Source organism: Triticum urartu, chromosome 2A (assembly GCF_056163025.1).
Source record: "Triticum urartu cultivar PI428250 chromosome 2A, HENAU_Tu73, whole genome shotgun sequence".
Classification (NCBI taxonomy): domain Eukaryota; kingdom Viridiplantae; phylum Streptophyta; class Magnoliopsida; order Poales; family Poaceae; genus Triticum; species Triticum urartu.
The window spans coordinates 219,414,274-219,428,592 of record NC_141874.1 but is presented as its reverse complement, the minus strand read 5'-3'; the positions used below and the strand labels follow the sequence as shown (position 1 = coordinate 219,428,592).

Below are 14,319 nucleotides of genomic sequence, written 5' to 3'. Positions count from 1 at the left end.
ATAAAACATGGTAAATACAGTAGCATAATCATGTGAACACACGAAAATAGTAGGTAGAAGTGTTGGGTTGTCTCCCAACAAGCGCTTTTCTTTAATGCCTTTTAGCTAGGCATGACGATTTCAATGATGCTCACATAAACGATAAGAATTGAAACATAACGAGAGCATCATGAATCACATGGCAAGCACATTTAAGTCTAACCCACTTCCTATGCATAGGAATTTTGTGAGCAAACAACTTATGGGAACAAGAATCAACTAGCATAGGAAGGCAAAACAAGGAAAACTTCAATATTTTCAACACATAGAGAGGAAACTCGATATTATTGCAATACCTACAAGCAAATGTTCCTCTCTCATAATAATTTTTAGTAGCATAATGAATGAATTCAACAATATAGCTATCACATAAATCATTCTTTTCATGATGCATAAGCATAGAAATTCTGTTACTCTCCACATAAGCAAAATTATTCTCATGTATAGTAGTGGGAGCAAACACAACAAAATAACTATCATGGGATTGAAAATAAGAATCATGATGACAAGTTTCATGCTTATAATTATTCTCTATAACATATATCTCATCACCATAATCATCATAGATAGCAACTTTGTTGTCACAATCAATTGTAACCTCTTCCGAAATAGTGGATTCATCAATAAATAAAGTCATGACCTCTCCCAATCCAGTTTCATAATTATCACAATAAGATTCAACACCCTCCAAAATAGTGGGATCATTACTTCCTAAAGTTGACACTCTTCCAAACCCACTTTCATCAATATAATCATCATAAATAGGAGGCATGCTTTCATCATAATAAATTTACACATCAAAACTTGGGGGCCAAAAAAATATCATGTTCATCAAACATAGCATCCCCAAGCTTGTAGCTTTGCATATCATTAACATCATGGACATTCAAATAATTCATACTAAAAACATTGCAATCATGCTCATCATTCAAATATTGTGTGCCAAACATTTTATTGACTTCTTCTTCTAACAATTGAGCACAATTTTCAGAACCATCATTTCAAGAAAGATATTATAAAGATGGTCAATAATATGATGCAACCTCAATTCCATTTTTTGTAGTTTTCTTTTATAAAAAAAACTAGTGATAGAACAACAAACTAAAAGATTCAATTGCAAGATCTAAAGATATACCTTCAAGAACTCACCTCCCCGGCAACGGCGCTAGAAAAGAGCTTGATGTCTACTACGCAACTTTATTCTTGTAGACACGTGTTGGGCCTCCAAGCGCAGAGTTTTGTAGGATAGTAGCAATTTTCTCAAGTGGATGACCTAAAGTTTATCAATACGTGAGAGGTGTAGGATGAAGATGGTCTCTCTCAAACGACCCTGCAACCAAATACAAGAAATCTCTTGTGTCCCCAACACACCCAACACAATGGCAAATTATATAGGTGCACTAGTTCAGCAAAGATATGGTGATACAAGTGCAATATGGATAGTAGATATTGGTTTTTGTAATCTGAAATTATAAAAACAGCAAGGTAACTAATAGTAAACAGGCACAAAAACGGTATTGCAATGCTTAAAAACAAGGCCTAGGGTCCGTACTTTCGCTAGTGCAATCTCTCAACAATGCTAACATAGTTGGATCATATGATCTTTACTCATATAAAAACCACAATTGGTGATGATGGTGTGCCTGCCAACTTTGATTCACAATCGTTCGATTCATATCCAACGTCCAGGAAGCAACCCATGGCAATTTTACAAAGACACCCACTATTCTGTTACATATTTGCAAATATGCCCTTGTCTCTCTCTTCAAGCCTATCCCCCTGGCGCTCTCCCCCAACCTCATCCAACCAGTAGCACCGGCAGCGTCGGAGCCGATATGGCGTGGTGGCCGCCAGCGGTGCCGTCCGCCTCGGAGCCTCTCATGCCTCCCTCAACTCCACCGGCCACCACAACCCCTCCCCCCCCCCGCCCCCCTTCTCCATCTCCTCCGTTGCCGACATCTGCAGGCACACCGGCGGCGCCGTCCCTCCGCAGGCGCCTCTCCCGCCTCCTTCTCTTCCAGAGAAGTGCCGCCGCACAGCAGCACCACCACTTCCCCTTCCTCCTTGCCATCGCCTCCGCCCCCTCCTCCGTATCCTCCCACGCCGGCCTCGGCAGGCACGCCGGCGGCGCCGTCCCTTCGCCGGCGCATCTGACTCCATTGCCAGCTCAGGGCCCCCACCCAGCATCACCACCACCTCTTCCTCCTCTTCCCCATCCCCTCCGCCTCCTCCCCGATGCTGAACTCCGCAAGTACGCCGGCGGCGCCGTCCGTGCCCCGAGGCTTCTTCTGGCTCCTCCCCCCTACTGCAGAAGCCCGCTCGCCCACCCCCCGCCCCCTCTCCTCATCGCCGTCTTCTCCGCTCTCCCCCTTCTCTAAACTCTGACCTCCACAAATACGTCGCCGGCTACAGGCTGCTGATCCTCGGCGGCGGCGGCACCGCCACCTAATGCTACTTCTCCTCCCCGCCGACGCACTCCACTGCCTGTTCTGGTGCTATGGTCGGCTACCGCCTCTCTTTCCCAGACCTCATCGTTCCCACCCTGCCGCCTCCCAAATTCAAATTTTTGTCACCCAAATGCGCGCGCCTGGTCGAACTGTCTAGAAACCACCCTTTCAGCCCAATATAAATACAAGTGAGCAGGCAGATGAGACTCACACTGCTCGAACTACATCCCAAGAAGCAACACGGTGGTCAAGCTCTCATATCTTCAAATCGACAGATTGTGAGGAGGTCGATTTACTGCCCATCGCCTTCTAATTTGCTTCGCCAAGGACCAAGGTATGTTGTGTTATGCAATACCAAGATTTAGTAATGATTGCAATAGATGAGTATCTGCACATACTACTATTAGATGATGATGCCTCTTTTATTTGTGAAGTTAACATCAAAACAAGAATTTGCAGATCACTGTATGGTTGTATAACATGTTTTTTATGTGTTATTTTAAGTTTTTATGCATACTGATCGTTGGGGCTTTGACCTCCAAGTTGGTATGTTTCCTATTAAAAGAATTAAAAGATCTGCATCTTAGTTCTAGGTGGATCAGCTTATTTTATATGAGTTGGTCAGAGAGAAACTGATGTTGCTAGGTTTGTTATATTTCCCTTCATATAAAATCACATGACTTAGTCAGTCATATGTATGCATAGAGATACTCACTTCAGCTCCAACTGTCCTTGGGTTTGGTTTTCACCAACTAAATCACTGAAATTTTTGAAAAAAATGATTATTTACATGGCAGGTCCAGAAGAAATTTGATAAGCCTAGAAGTTCCTGGAGAAACACTTGGATTTGGGTGTGAAGCTGAAAATTAAAAGGTCAGGACCAAATTCATACTTGATCACTGGAATTCATTGGTTTACTGTTGTATTCTATTATGCTTTGGCTTGTACTTTTTGGCTGCCACACCTGTGCATAACATTTGTTTTTATTCATGTTGCTTACCTAATGATTATCAAATTCATCCAGTGTACAATTTCGTATCTAATGATGATGAACTGCCCTTCGGTTAAGGAATGTTTCTTTTGACTTCTGGCAAAGAATAGTTGTCTTATTAGATTGCATATAGTGTTCCTACTAGCTTTCGATTCAATTTTTTCTAACCTCCACTTCTGTTTTTTTGGGGAAACTAGCAGCTATTACACCCCAAATGTTACAGCTCTCGTGCCAACAAAGTGCTAAAGGAAAACAAAAAGGTTGGTTCCTGTACCTTACTGTTTGGCAAAACAATCTGCTTGTATATTTCTTATTTATACCTAACCATTTACCGTCCAACTTGTAATAACACAGTGGTCGACAGCAGTAGCAAGCCCAACAGAACTTGCTCCAATGGCATGCCATGTGCTCGAACAGGTTTATTTATACGTGAACCAACGGATGCGACAAATTTAAGTTACTCATCTTCAGATGATGAAGTGACAAACCAATCAGCGACGGTGATTTTTCCTACTTATACTGGTATGCTCACATCAATCGACGGATTGGAGCGAGGAGAAAGCTCAAAAGGTAAATCTATAGGGCGGAAGTGTTTGCTTATATAATTCCATTTACCCACTTAATTAATTTCTCGTGTAAATTCTGTAGGGCGAAAGCATGCACGTGAAGCAATAAGATATGCTAGCCGTACACCAGAGCAAATCCAAGCAAGGCGAGAACGTGTTAGAGCACGTCGGCAAAATTTGACACCTAAGGAGAAGGAAGAGATTAATGCACGAAGAAGAGAGAAACGACAACGTATGACACTTGAAGAGAGAAATGCAAGCCAGCGAGCACGTAGGCAAAGTTTGACACTAGAGGAGAGGCAAGAAAGAAATGCACGCCAACGAGCGCGTCGGCAAAGCCTGCCACCGGAAGAGCGGCGGGCACTTCTAGCTCAACGTAGTGCAAGTTATGCATCTAGACGAGATACCCCATGCATGGATTCCATTGTATCAAATTGCCCTACAGGTTCATTGCTGGGACATGCATCATCAAGCTCTTATGCCTTTAGTTACCCAAGCACACTGACTCAAACTTTTTCTACAATTCAAGGTAATTCTCACATACACATTCCTTTATTTGCCAATTTTGTCAAAGTTGAGCATGCATTTTTACACAGTCATTGAAATAGTAGGTAATCTAGAAAGCATACCTGAAGGAATGGAAGATGATCACATAGTTTTCACTAGCAAAGGTATGATTGTGGTGCTGATGCCTTCCTTTTCTCTACTACTATAACACACACTACTCAAACTATGTAGTAACTTCATTCCTCAAATTACATTTAGGTGACGCTAATACTGTCCAGTGCAAGGAACTCACATCGGTGCAATGTCCAACATCTACATCATTGGACAGTTCATCATTGGCCCCTGATGACTCCATATGCCCAGGTTCCCCAACGGAAAGCTTTAATGTGGATGATGATTTTTCTCATATGACCGAAGAAGAAGATGATGAGTACTTCGCATTTGCTGGGAGAGGTATTAAAAATTCCATGGATGTCTTATTTCCCTACATATGTATAGCACAGAAAATGCAATACCTATATATAACACAATTCATCTCATGTGTGTACAGGGAACACTGAAGATTGCGATGACATGGTAGATGCTTTTACAACAGACAACATTGTTCCTGACCCATATGACTGTGTTTACCAGAATATACCAAAAAGTACTCACACGCTGGTGCCAAAGCCTGATTGCAAGCATTGCGGTGCAAAGAGGTTCCAGTATGAGACAAATGGATTTTGTTGCCAGTCTGGAAAAATCAAGTTAGCACAGTCAGAACCACCCTTGGAACTTCAGATGTTGTACACAAGTTCAGATAGTGATGCTGTACATTTTAGGGATAACATTCGCTACTTCAATGGCCACTTTTCATTCACCACTCTTGGAGTCAGTCTTGACAATAGATACACAAACATGAGGTCAGGAGTCTATACATTCCGAGCCCATGGTCAGATTTACCACAACATCTTCTCATTTGGTCCAACACAAGATGGACCTAAGCATCTAGAGTTATACTTCTACGATGATGACCCGAGTCTACAACATAGGTTTCGGCGCTCCCCGAACCTAGACCGAGATGTCATTTGAAGGCTTGTCAACATCCTTAAGGATAATCCTTATTCTGAAACATTCAGGAATCTAGGTGGAGTCGATGACCTTGAGGATTATCGTATTGAACTGAACACCGACATGAGGTTGGACCAACGGAGATATAACTTGCCTATATCATCAGAGGTTGCAGCTATTTGGGTTGAGGGTAATGAACTATGTAAGCATTTTGACCGTAGCATTGTCCTGTTTGGTAATGACAACAAGAGATATAGCATCCAACCATATTATGGATGCTATGATCCATTGTCTTACCCTTTGTTCTTCCCAAGAGGGGAGATTGGTTGGCATCCTGAGATCCCAAAGAACGGTGTCAGCTTGAATGAGATACTTCAATCCCGCCGCAGTGGTCGAAAGAAACCAGGTACATATAATGAAATTAGCATTTATTCATTTTTTTATTATCCCCATTGTACTTATTTTCTCAATCAGTTCTTTCTATTACCTCCCATTTCCGTAGGTACATGTACAAGTAGTCGATTATGTGTCTCGGTCAGAGACTACTATTGTTACAAGTTTCAAATACGTCGTGGTGTATTTAACACCATGCTATACGGTAAACGACTGTTCCAACAATATGTGGTCGACATGTACATCAAGGTTGAAACCTCTAGGTTAGACTATATAAGAAATCACCAGAAACAAATACGCTCTGATCTATACCAAGGTGTTGTTGATAGCCTTCAAGCTGGGGAAAACCGTGCGGATGCTGTGGGCAAATGGATTGTACTTCCTACATCATTTATTGGGGGAAGAAGAGATAGGAGACGAAGATACCTTGATGCCATGGCCTTCGTGCAGAAGTATGGGAAACCAGATATCTTTTTAACCATGACTTGCAACCGAATTGGGATGAGATAATTGGTGCCTTGGAGCCTGGACAAACCCCACAGGATCGCCCTGATCTTGTTGTACGAGTATTTAGAGCAAAGTTGGAAGACCTCAAGATACAACTTTTCAAAAAGCACATGCTCGGCAAGGTAGCAGCATATGCATATGTTGTCGAGTTCCAGAAAAGGGGTCTACCACATGCTCATTTCCTCCTAATCATGGAGGGAAGGTACAAGCTAACATGCCCAGAGCAATATGATTGTATCATATCTGCTGAATTGCCAGACAAATTCAAGTACACTGAGTTGTACAAGATGGTCGTCAAGCATATGATGCATGGCCCTTGTGGAGTCCTAAACCCCAAAAATGTGTGCATGCAAAATGGCAGTTGCAAGAACTACTATCCACGGCCATTTAATGCGTCAACTCTTCAGGGAAAGGACTCATATCCCATATACAGGAGGAGAGATGATGGACGTCGTGCAAAGGTACGAGGTGAAGAATTAGACAATAGGTGGGTTGTTCCATACAATCCTTACCTACTAAGAAGGTATAATTGCCACATCAATGTCGAGGTTTGCTCAAGCATAAAAGCTGTAAAGTACCTCTTTAAGTACATATACAAGGGGCATGATCGAGCATCTGTTTCTATCGACGAGGTGGATAATGATGGGAGCATTGATGAAATAAAGCAATACAGAGATTCCAGGTGGGTTACTCCACCAGAAGCATTATGGAGGATCTATGGTTTTGACCTTAGTGAGATATTTCCATCTGTTAAACAACTACAACTCCACCTCCCTAATATGCACATGGTGTCGTTTCCAACGGGCGCAAATCTGAATGATGTCCTCTCTCAAGAAGGAGCTTCCAAGACCATGTTAACCAGTATTTTGAGGCAAACAAGAAATATGAGTTGGCTCGAGGAATCTTATATAAGGATTTCCCTGCGTCTTTTGTTTGGGTGTCAGGTAGCAAGTATTGGAAAAGGAGGGCTTAGACACACGCAGATTGGGAGAATTGTGTCTGCACATCCAGCTGAAGGGGAGAGGTATTATCTTAGAGTGCTTCTAAATCATGTCACGGGTGCTACATCCTTCCAAGACCTAAGGACAGTGGATGGTATTGTTTTCCCAACATTCCGTGAAGCTGCTGAAAATAGGGGCCTTATCGAGTCTGACAATAGTATCGACGAGTGTCTTAATGAGGCTGAGGTTTTTCAGATGCCATCTTCCCTTCGGAGGCTATTTGCTACTATATTGGTCTTTTGTGAGCCCAGTGATGTGCGTGGCCTATTGGACCGGCACTTGGAAGCTATGACAGAAGACTATCGACTAACCCACATGTCCCCCCATGAAGTTGAGCAGATGGCTCTGTTAGATATAAAAACCATGCTACAATCGATGGGGAAGGACATATCGTCATTCCCTCTTCCAGAAATTGACGACTCATATGATGCCCCAGATAATGAGGCTAGGGAGATCATAGAGGAGTCCACGATCGAGGTGGACCCAGAACACATTGGCTTGTCATCTTTTCTAAACCCAGAACAGAGATATGCATATGATGAGATACTTGCGACAATTAATAGTGGCCAGGGAGGTGTGTTCTTTGTCGATGGACCAGGAGGCACAGGAAAAACATATCTGTACAAAGCTCTACTTGCAAAAGTACGTGGTGAGGGTCAGATAGCTGTTGCAACAGCGACGTCAGGTGTTGCTGCATCCATCTTGGCTGGAGGGAGGACTGCACACTCGAGGTTTAAAATACCACTAAACATTGAAGACGGTGGGGTTTGTAGTTTCGCCAAGCAAAGTGGGATAGCTAAGCTTCTTATGAGGGCGTCCCTCATAATTTGGGATGAGGCCTCCATGACAAAGCGCCAGGCAGTCGAGGCCCTGGACAATAGCATGAGGGACATCATGGGTCAACCTGACCTGCCGTTTGGTGGAAAGACGGTTGTGTTTGGGGGAGACTTTAGGCAAGTGCTTCCTGTTGTTCGTAAGGGAACAAGGTCACAGATAACTGATGCGACCCTACGTAAGTCTTATCTTTGGAATAGTATGAGACAACTAAGACTGGTCCGTAATATGAGGGCTCAGGTTGATCCATGGTTTGCTGATTATCTTCTGCGTGTTGGGAATGGCACCGAAGATACGGTGGATGATGGTTACATACGACTTCCAGATGAGATTTGCATACCAAACACCGGTGATGACGCCTCTGATATTGACAAGCTTATTGAAAATGTGTTCCCGATGCTGCAAGATGAAAACATCTCAGATCCAAACTACATAACATCTCGAGCAATTTTGTCAACTCGGAATGAGTACATTGACAAGATCAACATGAGGATGATTGAGAGATTTCCTGGGGAGGAGATGGTATACCACAGTTTTGATCGGGCTGAGGATGATCCACACAACTACTATCCTGCAAAATTCTTAAATTCATTAACACCTAACGGGCTACCTCCCCACATCCTAAAGTTGAAGATTAATTGCCCTATTATATTGTTACGGAACATTGACCCAGCGAATGGGTTGTGCAATGGGACTAGGTTGGTTGTCCGGGGGTTCATGAGGAATGCAATTGATGCTGAGATTGTGCTGGGCCAGCATGCTGGTAAGAGGGTGTTCCTTCCTCGAATTCCTCTCTGCCCGTCAGACGACGAGATGTTTCCATTTAGGTTCAAGAGGAAGCAATTCCCTGTTAGACTTAGCTTTGCTATGACCATTAACAAGGCACAAGGACAAACTATACCAAATGTTGGTGTATACCTCCCTGAACCTGTATTTTCACATGGCCAACTCTATGTTGCTCTTTCTAGAGCTATGTCTAGAAGTAATCTGAAGATTCTTACTATCCCGGGTAAGGAAGAGGAAGGCCGGTCCAACTCCATTGCAAAATTTACAAAGAACATAGTCTACAAAGAAGTTCTCAATGTGTAGTCCAAGGTATCAATCACTCAAGTACAATTTGGTGTCTGTTAAAATTTCAATATTTATAACCAGGGCCAGTCATCTAAAATTGTTTTCCATCTACAGGTCTGAAGTTTGGGCAGTGGACTTTCAAAATGGCAACTTGGATACTTGCTTTAGTGTTCATGATATTTTTTATTTTGTAAATGTCAGCTTCCTCACGTCAGACATTTACATGTGCACAACAAATGTACCTTCTCGCTATGAGGTAAGCACTACAAATTATTTCTTCCTTTACATGTGTATGTAGTGTAAACATTACAACACCTTGCATCATACAGAACTAACCTAGAGTGATATGCTTGATCTTCTATGCCAGATGGTATTTAAAAAAATGTGTTTCTCACCAAGGAAAGTAGTTATAATAAGCATCAGCATCAGTATGAGAAACAAATTTAAGATGACTGAAATATTATGTTAAAAAATAGCTAGAAGATCCTGATCTTACTAAACAGAGTTCCTGGCTGGAAGATATTTTTTATGTTTTGCTCAAGTAGCAGGCAGTAGGTAGCTTTGTCTATTCATCTTGTTACAGTCAAATCTTGCTTTATATAATGTAGAAGAGGATGAAAGTTTGTTTATTTAAGAAATAATCTAATGATTAGAACAATGAATGCCTTCTAGGGGCGTCGCCTCCAGTGGCTTCCTATACATTGAGCATTTCTTTGTAAGATGTAACATAATACAAGGCACCTATCTGATAAATGGGAAAAACGTGTATATACTTTGTTGTGTATTACCAATATATATGTGTCTATGTTTCATACTGTAAAACATGGTCATTGATAATTTTGCTATTAAACAGTGCTTGCTGGAGACTAAAATAGACGAGAGCCGCATTGGTAGAGGTCAGTGGACTGGAGGTGTGCGGTGCACTGAGAAGGCGAAGCAGAGGCTGAAAGTTAGACTAATTTTCTGTGCTTCATGAGCTGCTTTGTAGCAAAGTTAAATACTCTGTTTTTTTACAGTGAGGGGAGATACTTGTTGCACATATAAGCTATGTGGCGCTTATGTTTTTTAGATGGAAGATACTCTACTTTGTGGCAGGGAGAGATAGTGCTACTTCTGTCATATTCTTGTACATACATCTCTAAGCTTAATAACAATTGATTATGCTCTTTGTTGATTTTCCATGATGCGACTTTTTGATGATACGGTTCTTGTGTCGAGGCCTGTATGATTCATGAGATGATTGGTTTTAAGAATGAAGAAATAGTGGCAAATAAACAAAATAAGACATTATGGCACATTGTATTTGGAAAAATTGTCATGATGTGTGTCCTTGTAGTTGTAATGTTTTAGCCGAAGTTTGTTTATTCATGCTTTATTTCTATCTTGCATACATGACTGAGAACACATATGTTTACAATCTTTTTCATTCATCATCTAGAAATGCAGGCCTCTTTTTATTTATTTCAAGTTTACTTCGTAAGTAAATATTTGTATGCTAAAACTGTAATCAAAATGTTTTCGCTAACAAACATAAGAGAAATATTCAAATCCATTTGAGCTTTATCTCTCTTGGAATGGTGTCACCTCTAAAACGTTTTCCCGTGGCAACGCACGGGTCGGTGCCAGTCGCACTTCCATTGCACTGAGTTGTGGGGACAAATATCAATATGTCGCATCATGTTATTCCATTATTGATATTAAGGCCAGGTTTAAATGAGGTGCTTGATTTGTTACCATTTCTAGCTGGAAATGGTGTATGGGATGGAGGTGGCGTCCAAGTGAAGCAAAGAGGACTTGAAATCAGACCAATTTGGATTCGGAGATAAAGCTGGTCAGTCGTGAAGTTGACCGATTTGGATTCAGTGTCGCCGTTGTTGCCACATGTGTGTGAACAGATTTTCTATCTGCCGCATGGTCTCTATCAACTTGATATAGGATAGAGCGAGCAATGATAAAACTCAATGTGGAGTACAACAAGTCTTTCAGTGAGGCGGAGATGGAGAAGAAACTGTTTGGCTTGGACGCATGGGTTTGTGGATTGCAAACCATATTTTTGATTGTGCTTGATATTTATGTATCTATCAACAACACATCATTACTTTGATCAATGACTGTATATTTTTTTATTTTGTCAGCAGCAGCGTATGGGATCGTAACTATAACTTAAGTTAACCTTTTTTTTATCCCGTAGCGTAGCACGGGCATCTTACTAGTTATCCCTCAAAGTGTAACGAAGAATCACTCCCGAGTTCCTATTAGCGGAGAACAAAAGATAGGAATTGTTTGCAGGGTACTAAACCACCTCAAAGCTATTCTTTCCATTCGATCTATTTGATACGTCTCCAACGTATCTATCATTTTTGATTGCTCCATGCTATTATATTATCTATTTTGGATGTTAATGGGCTTTATTTTACGCTTTTATATCATTTTTGGGACTAACCTACTAACCGGAGGCCCAGCCCAAATTGTTGTTTTTTTGCCTATTTTAGGGTTTCGAAGAAAAGGAATATCAAACGGAGTCCAAACGGAATGAAACCTTCGGGAACGTGATTTTATCAACAAATGTGATCTAGGATACTTGGAGTGGGCATCAAGAAACGATCGAGAAGGGCACGAGGCAGGGGGGCGCGCCCTCCACCCTCGTGGGCCCCTTGTTGCTCCACCGACGTACTTCTTCCTCCTATATATATCCACGTATCCCCCAAACATCCAAGAGCACCACGAAAACCTAATTCCACCGCCGCAACCTTATGTACCCGAGAGATCCCATCTTGGGGCTTTTTCGGAGCTCCGCCGGAGGGGGCATTGATCACGGAGGGCCTCTACATCAACTCCATGGCCTTTCCGGTGATGTGTGAGTAGTTTACTTCAGACCTACGGGTCCATAGTTATTAGCTAGATGGCTTCTTCTCTCTCTTTGGAACTCAATACAAAGTTCTCCTCGATCTTCTTGGAGATCTATTCGATGTAATCTTCTTTTGCGGTGTGTTTGTCGAGATCCGATGAATTATGAGTTTATGATCAAGTTTATCTATGAACAATATTTGATTCTTCTCTGAATTCTTTTATGTATGATTGGTTTATCTTTGCAAGTCTCTTCGAATTATCAGTTTGGTTTGGCCTACTAGATTGATCTTTCTTGCAATGGGAGAAGTGCTTAGCTTTGGGTTCAATCTTGCGGTGCTCGATCACAGTGACAGAAAGGGAACCGACACGTATTGTATTGTTGCCATTGAGGATAAAAATATGGGGTTTATATCATATTGCATGAGTTTATCCCTCTACATCATGTCATCTTACTTAAAGCATTACTCTGTTCTTATGAACTTAATACTCTAGATGCATGTTGGATAACGGTCGATGTGTGGAGTAATAGTAGTAGATGCAGAATCATTTCGGTCTACTTGTCTCGAACGTGATTCCTATATACATGATCATACCTAGATATTCTCATAATTATTTGCTTTTCTATCAATTGCTCGACAATAATTCATTTACCCACCGTAATACTTATGCTATTGAGAGAAGCCACTAGTGAAACCTATGGCCCCTGGGTCTATCTTCCATCATATTAATCTTCCAACACTTAGTTATTTCCTTTGCCATTTATTTTACTTTTCATCTTTATTTCTCTTTATCATAAAAATACCAAAAATATTATCTTATCATATCTATCAGATCTCACTCTCGTAAGTGACCGTGAAGGGATTGACAACCCCTTTATCGCGTTGGTTGTGAGGTTCTTATTTGTTTGTGTAGGTGCGTGGGACTCGAGCGTGATCTCCTACTGGATTGATACCTTGGTTCTCAAAAACTGAGGGAAATACTTATGCTACTTTACTGCATCACCCTTTCCTCTTCAAGGGAAAACCAATGCAGTGCTCAAGAGGTAGCAAGAAGGATTTCTGGCGCCGTTGCCGGGGAGATTTGCGCCAAGTCAAGTCAAGATTTGACTCCTAACAACAAGCCATTTCTGGCACCGTTGTCAGAGTCTACGCACAAGTCAAGACATACCAAGTAGCCATCGCAAACTCTTATCCCTCGCATTACATTATTTGCCATTTGCCTCTCGTTTTCCTCTCCCCCACTTCACCCTTGCCGTTTTATCCGTCTCCTTTCCCTTTTGTTTTCTTGTACCATGGCCGATTCAAAAAGGGCTAAGGGTTCTCTCTCGGTTTTTACCTTGGATAGTCCTTCTGTCCTCTCTAAGCTCATAAATAATGATGCTATGGAAAGACCTGCCGGAGTTCGCATGCATCTTCTATGATATTTTTGGTGTTGGAGGTTTTACCGGTCTTATCCGAGGAAGCGTTCTCACCATTTTACTATGGTCCTTTTCTCATTTGCTTCTTATTGATATTTCTCTCAAGATTGTGTTAGCCCTTGTCATTAGCTTTCCATCAAACTTGGTTTCGTTGAATTCAGAGCTCGTATGCGAAAGTTGTGGCTGTTTTGATATTGCCTGTTTTACACAGAGAGGTTGTACCGCCCCACGGAGAGGTTGTACCGCTTGACCGGTACAACCGGTGTTTGGAGCGGTTGTACCGCTCCAGAATTGGTCCGGAGATTGTACCGGTCATGTACCGCTCTACCACCGGACTGGTCTCTGTTGTGGTGCGGTTGTTGGGCGGTTGTGGGCCGGTTGTACCGCTTATTGCCTGTTACCGGTTGTACCGGTGCTCATAGAGGTTTTACCGCTCCTATGTTATTCTGTACATAACGGGCTGATTCGTGGGGACCTATTTAAGGGGGTCTTATTCCCCAATGGTTCCCCATCTCTTGAGCTCGTTTTTGCCCCCATTGTTGACCTTCTTTGAGCTTGCTAACTCTCAATCCCTCCATGGATTCTTGCTAGTTTTTGAGGGAAAAGAGAGAGGAGATCTAGATCCACATTTCCACCAATCACTATC

At 42.0% G+C, this 14,319-nt stretch overlaps 2 protein-coding genes across 4 annotated transcripts; both read left to right on the top strand.

Moving 5' to 3' along the window:
- Positions 1-2,423: 2,423 nt before the first annotated feature.
- On the top strand, positions 2,424-9,403 carry LOC125536874 (uncharacterized). Of its 3 annotated transcripts, none has more exons than XR_015616147.1 (9): positions 2,424-2,820; positions 3,284-3,359; positions 3,678-3,737; positions 3,832-4,047; positions 4,126-4,572; positions 4,652-4,714; positions 4,809-5,003; positions 5,101-6,006; positions 9,304-9,403. XR_015616147.1 is itself a non-coding variant. In XM_087543672.1 (8 exons), the coding sequence occupies exons 3-8, from the start codon at positions 3,692-3,694 to the stop codon at positions 5,619-5,621; spliced, it is 1,488 nt and encodes a 495-aa protein (XP_087399798.1). In that variant the 5' UTR covers positions 2,424-2,820; positions 3,284-3,359; positions 3,678-3,691; the 3' UTR covers positions 5,622-6,096. The 3 variants fall into 3 exon arrangements, 1 of the variants encoding a protein (XP_087399798.1); XR_015616146.1 differs by lacking the exon at positions 9,304-9,403 and adding an exon at positions 6,103-6,245; XM_087543672.1 differs by lacking the exon at positions 9,304-9,403 and having other exon boundaries at positions 5,101-6,096.
- LOC125552129 (uncharacterized) lies at positions 7,483-10,585 on the top strand. The gene is made up of 3 exons (XM_087543671.1): positions 7,483-9,430; positions 9,521-9,662; positions 10,260-10,585. The coding sequence occupies exon 1, from the start codon at positions 7,697-7,699 to the stop codon at positions 9,422-9,424; it is 1,728 nt and encodes a 575-aa protein (XP_087399797.1). The 5' UTR covers positions 7,483-7,696; the 3' UTR covers positions 9,425-9,430; positions 9,521-9,662; positions 10,260-10,585.
- The last annotated feature ends 3,734 nt before the right edge of the window (positions 10,586-14,319 follow it).

What these genes read in the sequence shown, in the direction of transcription:
- LOC125536874 (XM_087543672.1), top strand. Translation starts at nt 3,692, where the DNA reads ATGTTACAGCTCTCGTGCCAACAAAGTGCTAAAGGAAAACAAAAAG. An exon ending in AACTTTTTCTACAATTCAAG is followed by an intron (nt 4,573 to 4,651) that starts GTAATTCTCACA and finishes TCATTGAAATAG; the next exon opens with TAGGTAATCTAGAAAGCATA. An exon ending in CTTCGCATTTGCTGGGAGAG is followed by an intron (nt 5,004 to 5,100) that starts GTATTAAAAATT and finishes ATGTGTGTACAG; the next exon opens with GGAACACTGAAGATTGCGAT.
- LOC125552129 (XM_087543671.1), top strand. Translation starts at nt 7,697, where the DNA reads ATGCCATCTTCCCTTCGGAGGCTATTTGCTACTATATTGGTCTTTTGT.